Source organism: Psittacula echo (assembly GCF_963264785.1).
Source record: "Psittacula echo genome assembly, chromosome: Z".
NCBI classification, from domain to species: Eukaryota; Metazoa; Chordata; class Aves; order Psittaciformes; family Psittacidae; genus Psittacula; species Psittacula echo.
The window spans coordinates 10777270-10797269 of record NC_137742.1 but is presented as its reverse complement, the minus strand read 5'-3'; the positions used below and the strand labels follow the sequence as shown (position 1 = coordinate 10797269).

Below are 20000 nucleotides of genomic sequence, written 5' to 3'. Positions count from 1 at the left end.
CTTTTAGCAAATTTTCACTACAGGACAATTACCTTGACATCAAAAACAAAGAGTTAACCCACTTCTCCTTGGTTTCTGTTGTGCAAATGCTAAAAAAAGAATTCCCACAGTAACTTAAATGTAGCTGTTTCCGGGGACAAAGCTAAGACAGGAAAGGTGTCAGACCGGTTTTATCAAACAGGGAAGACTCTACGGCACACAAATGTCTAGTCTCCTGTGGATAAAAATGCACTAATCAAACTAACTAGGCTACACAGAGAGGTAAGTGTGTTGAAGTTAATGGCCTGCAATGCACCAGAGACACAACAGGATGGCTTGGCAGCTCTTTTGATCCCCAGGCTACATAAAACCTGTTAATACACCTTTTTCCCCAAACACAACAACAGATCTCTTTACTATTTCATGCTTAACAAAATGCTACAGCAAAAAATGATGTTATGAGTTGATTTAAAATTAAATGAAAGGTTAATGCTAGGAAAAATTAGGCAAAGCTTGCAGAATTTAAATTACAAATCAGTAATTAAGTCACCAACTGAAATTAATCTTTCATATGATTCAGTTAATGTATTATACTTATTAGGTTATATTTACTAACAGAGTTGATAGTCTAATAGGTACTGTCAGTTTTACTACTCCCAGAGCCTGTATGTGTGTTAAGAGATATTAGGTATTTGGAAAACAGATTTCAAAGTGTTGTAATTTTCAGTGTAATTACGTTTAACTGACTACAATTAGTTATCTCAATAAAATGGATGTATGATGGCTTAACACTGATTCTACTAGGGAGGTTTTTCCAGGACCGTCAGACCATGGAAGAGGTACAGATGTTTTGCAAATGAACTTCAAAGCCTCCAACATGAGACAGTGCAAAGAACAGCCTCTAGAAAGGTTAGAAGAGTGAATAAATCAGAATCCTGAAAAATGTAAGATATAAAGAACGTAAGAATTTTCTACATTAAATCTTATTTTAAATGAAGAAATCATGGCTGCAACAGACCACAACTTAGAGACAAACACCACATCTTTAAAATTTCCACATTTTAAAACCTCCAGTGGTTGGGAATTTACCACATGCCAAAATTAATTGTTCTCAATTACCCAACTGCTATTAAAAAGCCACACTTTGTCTGGACTGAATTCATGTAGCTCTAGCTTTTCTTTGACCTTGTTCCATCATTTGTCTTGTAGATTAAAGATCTCTGTTACATGATCTGCTTTCCTAATACAGGGAGTTAACAGACTGTAATCCAACTACCTAATAAGCTTTTTGTGTGTTTGTATGTTTGTTTGTTTGTTTGACAAGAGGAACAAACCAAATTCCTTGAATTTGTTTCCCAGGTCCGTTGTCCTGCTCTTAGATCATTCTTTCATTGTTTTTGAACTCTTTCCAGTTCATCACCCTTCTCCTTGGCTGCTTAAGCCCCTCTGTTCCAATTCCCCTTCCCTATAGAGCCAAGGATCTCTGATGCCATACAGCACTGGGGTTTCATCACAAGCTGTTTTTAAAATTATTACTCCTCAAGATAGGGCTCCCCTCTTTGAGGTTGCATGGCTTGAATTCCTTTCAATGCACACTTGGGCACTGTAAGGCAGAATGATGCTTTGCCCTCTGTAACAAAGGAATCTAGAATGTTCTTTGATTTGACTGTTCCATTTTTCACCACCTCTCAGGTATTTGTCTCATCAAAACATTTTCTCAGCTGTAATTTTCAGTTTATTTCTTCTTCATGGATGAAAACATAAATTCGTATTAGACATAGTTATTAAGGATTTTTGTTATGCATTCAGAGGCATCTGATCGCTACGTTTTATTTCTTGCCTTTTTTTTCCCCAGCAGTCTCTTTTAATTAATACAATGTAGTCATGGAAAACTCCTTACAGCTATTAAAAAGTCACATAGCACAAAGAGTACTCGTAAGTTAACACAGAACAGACCCATGTCCTCCAGGGTCTTCCTTTTTGATTCTGGGGATACTCAATGCCCATACAAATGTTCTTCAACAATTCACATATAAGACTTACATATTCCCTTTCAATTTTTGTCTGTGCTTATTTTATTATTGCTTGTTCTCACTATTATAATATTCCTCTACAGTAGAATCATAGAATCATAGAATAGTTAGGGTTGGAAAGTACCTTAAGATCATCCAGTTCCAATACCCTGCCATGGTCTTGGACACCTCACACTAAACCATGTCACCCAAGGTTCTATCCAACCTGGCCTTGAACACCACCAGGGATGGAGCATTCACAGCTTCCCTGGGCAACCCATTCCAGTGCCTCACCACCCTCTCAGTAAAGAATTTCTTCCTTAGATCCAATCTAAACTTCCCTATTTAAGTTTCAACCCGTTACCAGTAGCAACTTTTCATATTACTGAGAGGGGCTTCAGTTTGCCTGATAGAACAAATATAATAAATTAAAATCACTGGCAACTAACAATTATGTTTTAATTCTGTGATTGCCTCTTTTTTTTTCCCCTCAACATAAATTCAGTGCTGATAGTTAGATATAACTATTATATCAACCACCAATAATAACTGTCATCACCAGCATTCACAAAAGGTGACAGTCTTTCAACTTACAGTACAAATATCCAAAATGTCAATAAACAATACATTCATAGCTAAAACGAAACACTCAGCCACCATGATGGCACAAGGCAGTTCTCAAACCTGTTACCAAAAAATCACAGTGAACCTCCCAGGTCTTTTATCATTGAAGACTTATTTAATCAGCTTCAGAAGAGTGTTGGGCACATGACTCTGAACAGACACAGAGACATTTTCCCAAATCTTGAATTTGTTATGGTATTTTAGTGCTTTATACAACTGCAGGCCAAATAACAAACCAAATCCAGACTGCAATATGAACTTCTCTTTGAGGTGTGCTGGCCACATGAATCTCTTACCAGCTTTTTGTGGTACTGCAATTGGAAAACTTCAGTGGGTTTACTGTGTGGAATTCCAAAAGGCTGAAACTCACTGCTGGACCTGGCCTGGCACACAGGCCACTATGTGACTGGACAGCTGCCAGCCTCCCCTCTCCAGCACAACCGTCATGTGAATCACACATGCACACAGCCTTATACAAGACAAGCAAGTGTGTCTAAGCAATCTAAAATGCTTTTTCTCTATCTGACATCTTCAATCTCTATTCCCAATATAAAAATAGAGTTTAAGGGAAGATTAGGAGGGATCTCTGCTCCCTGAAGTCTTCTCTGTCTGTCCTGGGAACATAATTTAAATATATAAACATTACCAAAGCCACCTGGAAGAGAATTTCTGTGGGCTAGTTCAGAGATCTGGATTTGTTACGCAGTACTCAATCCACTTCAAGCTTTCACTTAAAGCTTTTTGGTCATTCATCAGAAAATACCAAATTTAATAGCAACTTGCATAAATCCAATCCAGACTCTCTTCCACATGCTCCATCACAACCTTTAAATCTACCACTGACGAGAAGAAAACTACTCACAAATGCCTGGTGTAACTTCTAATACTCTCTCCTTAAGCCCACAGCCTATATAGTAAAATCAGAGTTTTCAGGCTTTTGGGGTTCTCCTTCTCAAACATACGCTGCTGTTCTTGTCACAATGTCACAATGATTGCCCATCATCTATAGGGCTTCTCTCAACTGTGCCAGGAATTACAGTGCATGCAATTTTCCTTATGTGGACTAAGGTGAGTCATCAAAACCATGTCTTAAATAAAGTATTATCTTGCATGGAGATAGGCTAACAACTTTCTGAAATCCTTTTCAGTTCTATTTTTTATGACTTTCTAATGTATCTGTTTCAGCTGGGCTTCCTAAGTTGTTATTTCCATAATTCAACAGATCTCAGGGAAAACTTGAGGGATTTATCTACATTTCAAGATCAGATAAAGAATTATAACTTCTAAAAGTAGTTAACATAAATTGATGATCCCAGACCTTACCTGTATGCAGTGAGATTCTTCCAGTGTGAGGATTTGAGTCCTACCAAATTATCTCCCCTACTACTTAGATCCCTAGACCTATGGAAAGGGTAAATGTCCTTTCAAAGGTGCCATCCTTCTTGTCAGGATGACTGATGAAATAACTGTGCTAACCAGAATATACCTATGTATTCATTCAGCATTCAGTCAAATACATCATAAGATTTGATTAAAAACTTACATTATATGGAATTAGCAGAGCACATACTAGCTGGATTAAAAAGTGTTTCATTGCCAGAGCCTAAAGTAGAGCTGTAAACAGAAAGAAAAATGAACAGAGATGGTTTCTAGGGCAGATTCCTAGGCATTCGTCCTTAGTCCAGCACTGGTTATATTTTTTGTCTGGTATAATGATCATAATGATATAGTGAACATAATGATACAAAATGTTTCATGAGAGCCTGAGATGACACAACAGTGGGTGGCATGCATAAAAGAGAAACTAGGTGAGTATGCCTGGTATGGCATTTGTGCTCAGGAATAATGTGGATATGCTGGAGAAAGGTTAGAGAAAGGCCACTGAAATACCATAGCAGATGGAAAGCAAATCTTGAGTATGGTTTGATGAGTTCAGCCTAAAGAAGAGAAAAATGAGAAGGGTCTTCATCAATGCACTTATATCACTTATGGAAAAAGGACTTGCTAGAAAGGCTTTTTAAGCTTGCTGTCAAGAGAATGAGTTTCAATGGCAGGAAATTTAAGTTAGCCAAATCCAACCTTGCAGTGAGATATCATATACCAGAGGGCAGACCAGTTCAAAGTTGGAACAGTATACAGAGGCGGTGAAGGATTAATCATCAGATGGAGTTTTAACAGGGAAACTGGGCATCATTCTAAAAGATATGATTCAACCCACCTTCTAAGACAAATCCTCCAGCCAGCACATGAAGCTATCTTGGGATAGCTAAGATGGGATCCAGGCCTGTTGTCTTTTACTTTCTTTCTTGATTCCAAGAAGATTATCCTCACCACACTCAGAACGCCTATAGGCTTGCCTTAGGATAGTTAAGCTTATGTTTCAATGCTTTAATTGCTCTCCTATTGGGATCAGCAAGTAATGGTTTCCTAGACTTGCATTTTATGCAAGTTTATCTTAATCAACAGACTGCCCATAGCTGAAGAGAAGACATTTAGCAGGGCAGTTCATAATGCTGTAGTGATACAGTAAGTCCCTTCTGAAGCCTGTCACAAGTGTCTTGCTTACATGCTCAGGGTCCTACACTCTATGTCAGAAAGTATCTGCCCTAACTTAGATTGCCAAGACTTTAATGTTCCAATGTTTTTCTACAGCATCATGAGGTAAGAACAACCCTCAGAAACCATCAGGATACAGGTGCCTAATATATTTCCTTCTCTTGGAAAAACCTGGATACAGGGTACCTTGGCCTTTTCTGTCAGGAAAGGGCTCTCAGGCCCTGATCCTGAGACTACTCAGGCACCTGCTGGAAAAATAGCACAGTGGACTGCAAGCAGTCAAGGAAACTACTGGAGCGTAGGAGGAAACTTCCTGGTACAGGTTATGGAGAGCCCAACCAGAGGAGAGGTGCTGCTAGACTAGCCCACTAGCGTGGAAGAACTTACTGGAAAGGTCCAGACTGGAGGTAGCCTGGGCTACAGCAATCATTGCCTGGCAGAATTCTCAATCTTGAGGGGTACCAGGCAGGTGAAAAGTAGAATCAGGATCCTTAACCTCAGAAACGCAAACTTTCAGCTGTTTAGGGTGCTAGTGCATGTGATCCCTTAGGAAAATGCCCTCCAAGATAAAGGAGCAAATGAGAGGTGGGAGATATTTAAAGACATTTTTTTTTGGGTGCAAGAGCTCTCAATCCTGATGTGCAACAAATTTAACAGAGGAAGAGGGGGCCAGCTTGGCTAAGTCAAGACCTCTTAGCCAAACTAAAACACAAAAGCAGCATGCATAGGCAGTAGAGACAGGGATATACATCCTGAGGATATTATAGGGATACCGCCTGAGAGTGCAGGGAGGGGATCAGGAAAGCCAAGGCACAGCTGGAGCTGAACTCGGCTAGGGACATAACAAATAACAACTAACAACAAGGGTTTCCTCAGGCATATAGGACAACAAAGGAACCTGCTTAGTAAGGTTCCATGTGATACAGCCCTAGAGGGCAGGGGGGCTCAAGACTCTTGGTTGTTATTCAAGGATCACCTGCTCCAAGCTCAGGAGTGTTGCATCCCAACTAGAAGGAAGTGCAGCAGGAGGGCCAGGAGACCTCCTTGGATGGACAAGGAGCTGCTGAGGCAACTTAAAGGGAAAAAAGAGGCTTATAAAAGGTGGAAGCAAGGACAGGCAGCATGGGAAGAAACGGGTATGTTGTCCGGGAAGCTAGGGACCAGGTTAGGAAAGCTAAGGCACAGTTAGAATTGAACTTGGCTAGGGAAGTGAAAGATAACAGGAAGGGATTCTATAGGTACATTGCAAATAAAAGACAGATTAGAGACAACGTAGGCCCCCTCCGGAAGCTATCAGGAGAACTGGCTACCCAGGATTTGGAGAAGGCTGAGGTTCTTAATGACTTCTTTGCCTCAGTCTTCACTGGCAAATGCTCTGACCACACCACTCAAGTCTTGGAAGGCAGACACAGCGACCATGAGAATGGAAATCTTAGACTCACTATAGGAGAGGATCTGGTCTGAGAGCATCCTAAGAACCTGAATGTGCACAAGTCCATGGGACCTGATGAAATCCATCCATGGGTCACTTGGAGCATTGTGTGCAGTTCTGGTGTCCTCAACATCAAAAGGACATGGAACTGTTGGAACAAGTCCAGAGGAGGGCCACGAGTATGATCAGGAGCTGGAGCACCTCCTGTATGAAGATAGGCTGAGAAAGTTGGGGCTGTTCAGCCTGGAGAAGAGAAGGCTGCATGGAGACCTCAGAGCAGCCTTCCAGTATCTGAAGGGGGGCTACAGGGATGCTGGGGAGGGACTCTTCATTAGGGACTGTAGTGATAGGACAAGGGGTAACTGGTTGAAACTTAAACAAGGGAAGTTTAGACTGAATATAAGGAAGAAGTTCTTCACTGTAAGGGTGGTGAGGCACTGGAATGGGTTGCCCAGGGAAGTTGTGAATGCTCCATTCCTGGCAGTGTTCAAAGCCAAGGTGGACAGGGCCTTGGGTGACATGGTTTAGTGTGAGGTGTCCCTGCCCATGGCAGGGAGATTGGAACTTGATGATCTTAAGGTTCTTTCCAACCCTAACTATTCTATGATTCTATGATTCTGTAAGATGAAAGAAACTACACCCAACAATGAACAAAATGAGATGTGGCTAAACATGGCAGACATGGAGAATGCCGAATTACACAACGTTCTTGCCTCAGTCTTCTGAGGCAAATGTCCACTGGACCTGATGAGACACATTTGAGGTTCCTGAGAGAAATGGCAGACAAAGTTGCTAAGCCATTACGCATCATATTTGAGAAGTCATGGCAGAACAGTGAAGTTTCCTCTGACTGGAAAAGGGGAAACATAACCCTCATTTTTAAAAAGGGAAGACCCAGGGAATACAGGCTGGTCAGTCTCACCTTGGTGCCCAACAAGATTATGAAGCAGATCCTCCTGGAAACTAGGCTGAAGCACATGGAAAACAGAGAGGTTATTATTGACAGCCAACATTGTTTCAAAAAGGGCAAATCATGCCTGACAAACTTGGTAGCCTTCTATAGTGGGGTTACAGCACTGGTGGTTAAGGGAAGAGCAACTGACATAATCTACCTGGACTTGTGCAAAGCCTTTGAGACTTCACGTGAAACCTTGCTCTAAGCTGGAAATACATGGATTTGATGGGTAGACCACTCAGTGGATAAGGAACTGGCTGGATGATTGTGCTCCATGTTGTGGTCAACTAGTCAATGCTTTAGTGGAGACCAGTAATGAGTGAAGTCCCTCAGGGGCCAGTATTATTTAACATCTTCAACAGGGACATGGATAGTGGGATTGATGCACCCTCAGCAAGTTTGTTGATGACACCGAGCTGTGTGGTGCAGTCAACATACTGGAGGGAAGGGATGGCATCCAGAGGGACCTGGACAGGCTCAAGAGGTGGGCTACAAGAAACCTGGAGAAGGACTTTTGACAAGGGGATATAGAGACAGGACAAGGTGTAATGGCTTTAACCTAACAGAGGGGACATTCAGATTAGATACAGGGAAGAAGTTCTTCCCTGTGAGGGTGCTGAGGCTGCCCTATCCCTGGCAGTGTTCAAGGCCAGGTTGGATGGGGCTTGGAGCAACCTGCTCTAGTGGAAGGTGTCCCTGCCCGTGGCAGGGGATTTGAACTAGATGAGCTTTAAGGTCCCTTCCAACTCAAACCAGTTTGTGATTCCTTACTTGTGCCTCTCAAACTCATATTTAGCAGAGAAATATTTTGCTAGAAAACTATGTATTTGGCCAAGTGGATTTTTTTTTGGGCTTGGAACAGGACATATAGGAAAATAAGTGGTGTGTAATATGGAGCTGATATCAATTTTCATTAGATCTTTGGAGTGAATAGTGGATTGGGAATTCTCTACTAATTACTTCTTCCACTATGTGCTGCTTAGACAAAGGGGACCCAGGCTTTTTGCACAAAAAGAGGTAGAGGAAAATGGCATACTTCCAAACATACTCTCTCAGTCTCTGCAGAATAACTTTTCCCCTCTGTAAGTGAATTTGTTTTGTTACCAGTCATTTTCATTATTCTACTCTCTAATTTAAATGCCTGGTTCTGCATTCATCACCATCACTCATCAGTTACAGTGTGTAGCAATGAATCCTCCTTTCAGTTGTTTGTACAGGATCAGATTCTGGCTGAGACACTGTTTGAAAGGTAACAGAAGCACACTCCTTGACCATGCCAACCTTATTTGATATTCACCTTGCTATCTTGTCTTCAATACCCTTCCTGGTTCTCAATGTTATCGAGGATCTAGCTCCTTAAGGAGCTGCACTTCATCCTTTAGTGCTCATGGAGAGCTGAGGATGAATAGATTCAATTGACTTGAAGTGTGACAGAACTGCTGAGGCATGAGACCTCCCTCAGAGCAAGCAATGCCCATGAAGCACGAAGGTGAGCAGAAAGCTGCACAACCTTACTATTAAAGCCATTTGTCTCATTTTCTTCTCTCCCTGCTCCCTCAGAAGCACGCTGAGCATGTCCCATTTAGGAATATCCTTATTGCAATGACCAACCCTCAGTCTCAATCAGTGGAGGGCAGTAAATAAAATACTGTCCATGGTCATTGGCAGTGCATGTGAGAAATGGGAAAATACAAGACTGCCCAATAAGCACACCCAGTCTCCTGCAATTACCTGTCACTACATTGTAGGAGAGACCTGCCCCATGATCTCAGTGTTAAACCACCACTCTTCAGCGCCAGGACATCTATTAAGTACCAGCTCAAGTCTGGGAAAGCGCTGGCCCAGATTTTACGCCAATTTAGTTCAGTCACAGAGTCATAATAACTTATTTTGTATGCAGTCACACCAGTATAAGGACCTTGCACTAGCACTGCTCATGCTGATTTTAAACAAGAAAGCTAGAGCAGTATAGGCATCTTTACATGGTATATTTCTGTCCACATGAGGCCTCACTTCAGACTGAGCACTGTGAAGATACCTTTGCCAGATACCTCAGATTGCCAGAGCTGCGGGTGCGAGTCCATATTCCTCACGCATCCTTGTAACTGGCAAGTTAGAGTCACTAAGTGCAAAGGAACTGGAGGATACAAAATACATTGGCCATACATATATTATTTTTCCCTACTCAAGTTGTGCTAACAGACGGAGGTACACATAAAAAGCCATCTCTGAAGGCTGTCAGAGGCACACTTGCTGCTGGAACATAAGCTGAGGTGATTGCTAAGACACGAACTTTCATTTGTAGTGCTCCCATCAGCAAGGCAGAACACAAGCCCAACACCCACAACAGCCCCTTTGAACCCTGCACTGCTGGCTGTCAGTCTAGCCAGAAACCCAGCAATCTCATTTATGCAAAAACAAAAGCAGAAAGACAGCTCCTCCTGATGGGAATAAAAATTAATTCCAGCCAAGTAGCATAAATACTGAATTGCAAATTAAAATGACAATATTTCCTTGTTCAGAAGAGACTGCTTCATGCCAAAGAAACACCATTAGCATCAGAAACCCCATTCAAATAAATCACTGGTAAAAACTCCAGAAATGTGATACAAAAGCAAGGCACAGCCTAGGGCCCTCTTTGTACAGAACTTGCTGAACTAGAATGAAATGGACCTACAGTAAACAAGGGACCTTTTGTTTCAAAAGGTATTATTTGGGCTGTAGAACAAAGGTGTTACTCGTATCTTGGCAGCTCTCCCAAATGCATGCTGCACAAAAGACTGGTGATGTAATTACGGACACTGCAGAACCAAAGATCTAAGGGATTGTCAGGCCATTTTAGGCTTCCTGGCAAACTAACAGGAACATTTCCAGGGCTCAGATGGAGTGAACTTCAAGAGAAAATTGTCATTTTAAGAGGAAAATGAAATGTCACAATTTTGCAAGCAGAATGCAATCCTTACTAGTATAAATGAGGACAATCCATCTGGTTTCATTGTCAGAGAACAAAGAAATACATAAAAATGAGTATCTGGGACCACGACTCTGTAGCCAAGTATCTTATTTCCAAGAGTACTGAGTAGCAACTGCTTAAATACTGTGAGAACCTTTTATGTACTGAGAGATTCCAGCAACTCACAGTTAAGAAATTACTGAATCAGAGTTTGTCCTTCCAACAGCAAACTGGCCCTTCATGAATATATCTAACCTCTTTTGAATTCATGTGTATCTCTGTCCTCCAGATCACAAAGGAAGGGAGAAAAGTTCCACAATTCCATCACTTATTTGTCTTAGTTCTGCTACTCAATAATTTCATAATGTCTCCCTCATTCTGGTGTTATGGGTAATAATGAACATTTAACTTCTTTTCACTTTCCCCATGGCCTAGATCCATATCACATCTCTCCCAGTCTGTTTATGCTCAGAATACAGCAGTCAGTGTGTCTGTAAGCAACAAGAGATACTGAAAAGGAGGAAATGCAAGGTTGTTGATATGGACTCCCATGTTCTTAAAAAATAATAATAAACTGAGCAGGTAGCTAAACAACAGCTAAACAATACAAAAGGTAAGAAAACAACAGTTTGTTAGAATTTTTTTCAATTTCCTGAACTTGAGAACAATAATACTGGATAGAGATTAATATGGAGTGACACAGAGACCCACAAGCTTTATGGTCACTGCTACTCAAAATTATTCCATGTTCAATCCCAGACACTATAGGAGTGAAACTGCCCTTCATATAATACAGACCCGATGTGTTCTAATGGAGAGCTTATTCCCTGAGACACTCCTGAAAGGTGTCTCCTAACAAGAAAGCAATGAGTTTACACTTAGAGAAGTCTCTCATTATCAGCTTCTGGGAAAGTACAACATATCAGGTCTTTCAGCAATTAGAAGAGCAGGAACAGAGAAATCAGATCCCAAGAGGTAAGATAAAAGAGACTAAGTGGTGATTCTATAGGGAAGTCCTTGACCAAAGGGAAAGTCAGCACTGTCATAAGCCAAAAGCCCTGGCTAATGCTCCCTACACCTATGCATTCAGAATGTCATGGAATATAAAGGCCTAATCCCTATCTTTAGCTAAATCTCAATTTACTGCCTTGAAATTAGGTGAGTCCTTGCTGTGAGATGCAATCAATGCCCCAGAGTATTATATGATTTGATCTCACAGCACTTGTTTAATATTTTAAATCTCTCAATGATTCTATTCCATTTGTTACTTACAAGAGCCATATCCCACCGCAAATAGGTCCTTGTACTTTGGATTCCTGTAATGAGAAAACATACATAAGGTTGCATTTTTTAATTAACCATATAGCTCCGTAAAAACGCAGTGTTTCACACATTAATATCAGAGTCCATTCTCACGGGACTGCATACAGTCTGAGGGCTTGAACCTTTGAACATATGCACTAGGAAAGTTGGTGTATTCTTCCAGATTCAGAATGCATAAAAAAGTAAAACATCAGAAGACCAATGGCTAACAATTCTATGAAATGAATGGATGTGAAAATTATCTGAGTGTTGTCTCTGATTTGTTATTATGAATTGATAAATAAATAGATAAAATAAATCCACCTCTCTTTTAACTTCTTTTCCCTTGGGCTAGTATGTAGGTATTCTCATGCTCTTATTTTATCCACTAAATTCACTGTAGTAACCATGCTAACAATGAGAGAACAAAAACAAAATTAAAAAAGCTTATTACATAAGGCAATTTGAAGTAATTCTTCCAATTTCAGGGCCATCTTTCTGTTATCACTTCCTGGAAACAAGAATAGCAGCAGCACGAACTACTGTTAAAGATCCCTTATCTCCCAATTTTACATCTAATTTCCCTACTGTTTTGCAGTTCTCACAATTTCATCCTTGTGAGAATATCCTTGGTATTCTATTAAAGTATAATTACGGCAGTGGTTTGAAATGACAGAAGACTGCAATCCAGCTCTGTTTCTTCATAGACCCTCTTTAGCAAGACACAGATGTGTTCACACTGCCTCACAGACAAGTGAGGGTAGGCCTAGCTGCAAAGGAGCATAGGACAGGAGCTGACTACTTGTCATGTTCAGTGCATGAACCAGGCCAGTTCTGGGAAGCATAAAGCACGGGAAAGAGTAAAAGGACCCATTCAGGTTTGTGACAAGTGTTTTTTCCATGGTAATAATCATGACTATAACATCTCCAAAACAGAGCACTGATTTGAAAGTATCAGAGATCTTTTCTTGACTAACCAGGAATAAATATGCAAAAGTGAACTGCAGGACAAATACCTACTAAACTGAATTGTGTAAGATCCCAGTACACAAATACCTCTGTTGTCTGGGCAGCAACTGAATATGTACTATGCATAAAGGTCTTGTCTGGTATGAGCGCCTCAGCATCGTATAGTCTATGGTGCTGCCTGTCTGGCACATGCAATATTTGTATTTCGCTTTCTGATGCCTTAATTCTTCTGTGTTGACACTTGTCAAAAATATAGCTGCTATCCCTTCTCCTCTCCTGGGCTTTCCAGGATTGATTTCTACAGCATATTGTCCAAAGATAAGAATGCCTATCCCAGTTTTTCCAAGAAAGGATTGTTCTTTGCTCTGCTAACTGAACTCACTTTGCCCTAGCGCTTCACAGAGCCTGCTGTGCCTTCACTTTTGTTGAATGGCAAAAGCCTGGCACATTCGGCCTTACACCAGAGGATTTGCATCCAGAAGCACCAGGCATGTCCAGGTGCTGCCAAAGAAGCTGTCTCTAATTCAAGACAGTGTTACAAGAGAAACCAGCCCAGACTTCTAAAGGGCCATGACAGGCAATTCTACTTCCCTGTGAACCAAGAGGAAGTTTGTAATAAAGAGACTTACCAGCAGATGGCAGTAACTGCAAATCTCTTGGCTTTGTCATACTGGAACTTCCACAGTGGGAGCAGGGTTCCTTTCTGATCTCTGTATTCATCCGACTCATCCTCAAAATATTTAAAATCTAAAACAACAACAACAACAACAACAACAACAAAAAAAAAAAAAAAAAAAAAAAGGCCACGGTGTTTAAACTGGAAATAAATCAGCACGGTGCAGTGCCAGGGAAGTTTTAAAGAACATTCTCATCCTCACAGCCTAGCTAGCCAGCTCAGAGCAAGGCTGATGTGGAATGTTCGCCGCATGCCCACGGTCTGCTGTACTGTTTGTCTTGTGTGAATCAGAAGATTTTTAGCCCTGCTCATTTTAGCCTTGTCTATTCTACTCTGTTCTGTTCTTCCTACAGCTGTGTCCACTCATCCGCAGGATTTCTCCCAGCAGGGCCGTACCTTGTATGATGTCATCCAGTGTGTTCTGATTCAACATTCGCTCCATTATCTTAGCAGCCTTTGAGACCTTGGCTATTTCATTACTCTGTCGAAAAGAAAAACAAGGAAGAGAAAATGTATTTTCTATCTGTTTACAAGTCCTTCAGATCTTGTGTGACCAAAAAACTTGAGTCTTTTGATCTTGAACACAGGATAATGTGAAGCTCCTCACACCTGCACCTAATGATAAAAGCACTTGAATTAAGGCAATTACTTTATTATGTTTCGCAAGATGCCATCCACAGCTGAGCTATCCTTCAGTGTTAGTGATTTAGCTCAACCAGAAGGTACTTATCTGTGAAGGCAGTTAAGAGTCTTGTCTTCCTTAACTCATTCAAGCTACCTTAGGATGGGATGAGCTAAAAACACACACGTGATCCCACCCTCATCTCACTTGATAATAGTTCATTAGCTTCAGTAATGAAATCACAGATGCTTGATCATGCAGGAGCATCCTCTCATCTAGCTGGAGAGCTTTTAGGTCTCATGTATTAAGTAAAAATCACAGGTTTTTTGTGTCCTTCAGTCAATCCTTGAGTAATTCCAACTTGATGAATTCACAGATCCATAAGCTCATAAAATACAAAACCAATATGGAAAGGGTGAATTACTTGCTAGCTCCTTGAAAACTATTTTGATACTGTGGAAAATCCAATCTTCCTGGCCAGGGAACACAAGTGGGCAAGCCTGCATATGTGAAGGTATGCAGATACACCTGCATGTATGCAAGTATTGGAAACCTCTTGGGGAGTGGCATCTTGCAAGGCCAGCAGTCCCTTAGTAACTGTATCAGTAATATCACGTAAGGCTAAGATTGCCAAGGAAACTATGCCAGAAATAGCAAACTTAAGTATGGACATAGCGAAAATGTGACTGATAGGGAAAAAGTGATTAAAACCAGGTAGTTGATATGTAAGAAAAAAAAGGGTGGAGAGAGGGAACAACTCAGGTGGAGGAGAGAAAAAAAAGCAGGGAAAAACAAAGAAAAGAGAGAAAAACAACGAGTGCGTGACTGCCAGCAGGTAGCGGGTTGGTATGCTTGCCTGACAGAGCTCTGGATCACCACAGGCTTTCAACCATCTTCTTACTAAATGCTACTCCTATTTTCATGTGAGTGTGCTTTCCATCCTCTGTGCTGTGCAGCCGCTAGCAAAATCCAAACTGGTTTAACCAGTGAGGAGGACAAGAAGCCTGGCTGCCGAGTCCTCAGACTGTGCTGGGCCATGAGGATGATGCCAGCACAGCTCTGTGCCATCATGTGAGAATACCAAGGCATATGCAAAGTTCTCCGCTCCAAGGACCTGCGTCCCTATCTACTCCTGCCCCAAAGCCCCAATAGTGTTTCAAAGCCTTTCATCTTCAAACCCTGCTAGGAACTGGTGACTGCCAGCACAGCATGATTTCCTCCGCAGTGACAACGCTCTAAAGAAACTTGTCATCCTTGACACAGCTCAGAGGGTGCCCTGAACATGAAAAGAAATAGTGAAATGAGTTGCCAAAACTAGACCACACAGACACAGTCAGAACCAAGAACATGACTTCATATTATGTGTGTCCCAGACCTCTGCTTCTTTCCTGGGCTCTGCACAGACTTGAGGGAGGCTGACAGCGTTGCTTCAAGAGCACGAAACTTAAAGAACTACACAAAGAATGACAGGGCAAAGTAGAAAAGAAAAAGCAATTCTATGATTTTCAACATTTTTAATAAATCCATAGTTTTCCAGCCTTTAGTAATGTGTGCAATTTTATTCTCCCATCTCAGACTGGATAAAGTAGAACTTAAAGCCAAGCTCAGAGAAGGGCAACAAGTTCAAGTCTGGAATGGTTTCTGTACCAGGAAAAACTGAGTAGGCTGGGACTTGCCAGTCTAGAGAAGCGATGCCTTGGGAAGATACAAGACATGTCTATGAAATCCTAAACGGCCCTGAGAGGATGGGCAGGAACTGATTGTTCACTGTCTTTTCTGGTACATAACAGTAGGGGTGTCAAGTGAAGCTAGTGGAAACCCAAGTTCAGAATAAAGAAAAGGAGGTGACTCTTACAGAAGGATGACACAACTGTGAGAGTCCTTGTCAAAGGGTGTTGTAGATGCAAGCATTTTACATGGTTTCAAGGAAGACTGAACAAGTGTTTCCATCTATGTGTCAAAGCATATAAAGCTTATAAAGCTTAGGAAGTAGGTGGAAACACTTGAAAGCTAGAAGACTATTTGGGACTGGGATATACCGTTGCTGTGTTCTTACAGTTTACACATCCACTTGTGGTTAAAGCCTTGATCTGAATCAGTGTGGCCACAATCATGTTCTTCAGGTTTTCCCTCCCTCTGTGGGTAAACTTCTTGAAAACAGCACAGAGAATTTACTGTCACATTCAGAATTTAAGAAAGCATAGGAAAAGATACAAGGGTTTTGGTTTTTTTCTTTTTCACATTTTAACACAGCACGATATTCCTTAGACATCGCAAATTCAAAAATACTGAGAAATTAAAGACAGAGAGAATGAGAATGCTTGAGGCATGTCATGTAATAATCAATATTCTCAGTTGCTGAGATTTCTCTCTTTTGACTTCAAGTTGCCGTTATTGCTTCTGCCACAGTAAGACCTGTCTTTCTCTAAAACACTTCCTAAAGAAAAGGCAATTAACCTTTGTCAACACTTGCCCAGCAGTATTGGGATCATGACTATAAAAATGCCATTGTCTGCCACCACCATATTGCTCTGAGTAAGCTTAATTGACACAGGTTAAATACTGAAAAGGTTACATTTTCATTTAGAAAAAGAGAAATGAAATACACCTTTTTCCCTCCAGTACTGTAAAAGTCAGACATACAAGACATAAAGAATAGATCCTCCAAGCCTTGCTGATCCATCAGTTGTGTTAGCTTCCATTCACCTATTATGCAAGCAAAAATTTCTCTTCAGTTTTAATATGCATCTGATACTGCAAAAAGCGGGAGATGAATGGCAGTGCTGTAGCCTGCAGACATGAGCAGGATCATGGCTCTTGTTCTCTTACACTGTTAAAGGCTAGAATAGGAAACTTGCACTGCAAGCATTCTGAATCTCATCCTAAGACATCATTCTGGGCTGAAGATCAGATGATAAGGCTTACGTATGCATACTCAAAGCTGAATGCTAGATCCTGCCTCATTTGTAATAACACCAAGCTGTGTGGTGTGGTCGACACACTGGAGGAAAGGGACGCCATCCAGAAGGATATTGAGAGGATCAAGAGGTGGGCCTGTCCAAACCTCATGACATTCAACAAGACCAAGCACAAAGTCCTGCAACTGGGCTTGAGCAACCCCAAAACTTCAAATACAGGCTGGGCGATGAGTGGATTGAGAGCACCCTGAGGAGAAGGATTTGAGGGAAGTGATGGATGGAAAACGGAATATGAGCCAGCAGTGTGCACCTGCAGTCCAGAAAGCCAATCATATTCTGCTCTGCATTTAAAGAAGTGTGAGCAGCAGGTGATTCTCTACTCCACCCTCATGAGATCCCACCTGCAGTCCTGCGTTCTGCTCTGGGGCTGCCAACATTAGGAAGTGGGCCTGTTGGAGCAAGTGCAGAGTAAGGCCACGAAGACGCTGTGAGGGCTGAAGCAGCTCTGCTCTCGAGACAGGCTGAGAGACCTGGGCTGGTTCAGCCTGGAGAAGAGAAGGCTCCTTAAGGGGAGACTTTAGAGGAGCCTGGAGGGATCTACAAGAAACCTGGAAAGGGACTTTTTACATGGGCATGTAAACACAGTACAAGGGGGAATGGCCTTAACCTGACAGAGGGGAAACTGAGATGAACTCTCAGGCAGAAGTTCTTCCCTGTAAGGGTGCTGAGGCCCTGGCACAGGGTGCCCAGAGAAGCTGTGGCTGCCCCATCCCTGGCAGTGTTCAAGGCCAGGTTGGACGGGGCTTGGAGCAAGTTGCTGTAGTGGAAGGTGTCCCTGCCCGTGGCAGGGGGTTGGAACTGGATGAGCTTTGAGGTCCCTTCCCAGCCAAACCATTCTGGGATTGTATGATATTCAGAATCTATGATGGTTTTCCTTTTTGACGAGTGGAAAGTAGGCTTTAAACAGCATCCCCACACACACACCTGTAAATACAGAAACAATGTATTATTCAATGGAATTTTTCCTGCAATGCAGGAAACTCTTAGATGAATCGAAAAAGCTTAAAGTCAGCTTTCCCGTTAGGTAGCTTTGCTGGCAGCAAGACAGACATGAATAACTACGTTTTTGGCATGACACTGGATCAGAGTAAGTTGTTTTCTCATTGGATCCTGTCCTATCTCAGGTTTGATTTATTCTGTGTGTTACCAAAACAGATTTTCAGTGGAAGTTATAGGCCTAATCTGTCTTATTTCTGAAAGATCTAGCTAGCCAAATGTAGTGAGAGCTTGTGAGCTAACAAATTTGTTTCATTTATTTCTGTGCATAAATTATTTTTAGAAGAGCAATAATGTTAATTGAATCATATGTAAGACGGATAATGGGATAATATTTTGAAAATAAATGTCTTGGTCTTGCTCTACTATTCATTAATACTAATTGCTTCACATTTGCCTCTCAGCAGCTGGTCAGTTCCAATGTGTAACTCCAGTAAACTAAAGCATGAAAAAACCCTTCTGCTGGTGTAAAACTGTATATCCAGAAGACAAACCCCATCCTAAAACCACTGCAGTAACTGCTCATACCTCTAGCAATACATGTAGAATCATATTAAAAACTAGGTTGGAAAAGACCTTTAAGATCATCAAGACCAACCATTCCCCAGCACTAAGCTCACCACTGAACCATGTCACTGATGGATGGCCTCATCTACACGGTTTGTGAACACTTCCAGGGACGGTGACTCCACCACTGCCCTGGGCAGCCTGTTCCAACACCTGAGCACCCTCTCTGCGAAGAAATTGTTCCTAATATCCAGTCTAAACCTCCCCTGGCACAGCTTCAGGCCATGCCCTCTGTCCTATCACTTGTTACCTGGGAGAAGAGAATGACCCCCACCTCACTACAAACTCTTTTCAGGCAGTTGTAGAGAGCAATAAGGTCCCCCCTTTTATTGCTAATATATTTGTGAAAGCATGTTTTATTATCTTTCATGGCAGTGGCCAGATTTAGTTCCATCTGTGTCTATATACTGTGACTGTTAAAACTCCTGCCTTGCAAGGAAAAAAGCACGGTACAGGGAAGTTGTCTTGTTACCCAGCCAACACCTCCATGCACTGCAAAAACCCACTGCCAATCCTAAACAAGGACCACCGGGCTGAATCCTGTCAGGTAAGAATTAATTTCCAGGATTGTACTTATCTGTTCATTTCCACCATTTGCTTTTCATCTAGATATGCTGTAAATAGCAGATTGAAGACAAAGGGATCAGTAACAACTCATCCACCCCTAGGAATAACTGGGAACAGGTTAACAATAATGTGAAGGTTAACTACATTTCAATTTCAGCTGTTATTTCAGAAATAGCTGTGGCCATCCAAGAGCTCCCAAATTATAATTATGACTCTGTGGGCTGTGCTGTCTCACCAGGCATACCCCCCTCAGAAAGGGTAAGGCTACAGTGAGGTAGACAAGTCAGACAGGTCCTCAGTCTGAACCAGGACTGCATATTTTCTCTGATAAATATAAATTTCATCTGGACTTCTGAAGAAATCACTCAACCTCTGCTTCAGATGAGATCAGAGACCGGTCAGCTCAGTAAGTTCCAGCTGTAACATATTCCTAAATGGTTCACATCCATCTGTATTTCTGTCAACACTATTCTCTGCCTTAGTAATCCTTCTCCCTTTCAGTTACTTCAGATCTCTCTCTGCATTTGCATTACCAGAGAAATATGCAAAGGTTTTTTTGGTCTTTCGTACTGAAGCTTACCATTTCTTGTATTCTTTTCTATATCTATGCAGGCTTGTAATCTATCATCTTTGTAGAGATGTGATCAAAACCCTATATCCCTGTAGTACTCCAGATATCACCCCACATTACATAAGAGAAGCATTTCTCTGCTATTCCTCACACAATACATTCCAGCAATATACTTGTCTTTTCATAGCCATATCACAGCTCACCAAGCAATACACTCACATTTCTCCCTGTCTTTTCAAAT

At 41.6% G+C, this 20000-nt stretch overlaps 1 protein-coding gene across 1 annotated transcript in view; it reads right to left on the bottom strand.

The window, feature by feature from the left end:
- DNAI1 (dynein axonemal intermediate chain 1) overlaps positions 1-20000 on the bottom strand; it is a gene marked incomplete at its 5' end in the record, with an annotated part of 158188 nt that overhangs the window by 107918 nt on the left and 30270 nt on the right. The window contains 3 exons of the mRNA XM_080637471.1: positions 11784-11827; positions 13412-13529; positions 13855-13939. Of these exons, the coding sequence (XP_080493597.1) occupies positions 11784-11827; positions 13412-13529; positions 13855-13939 (247 nt within the window). The remainder of the gene's footprint in view (positions 1-11783; positions 11828-13411; positions 13530-13854; positions 13940-20000) is intronic.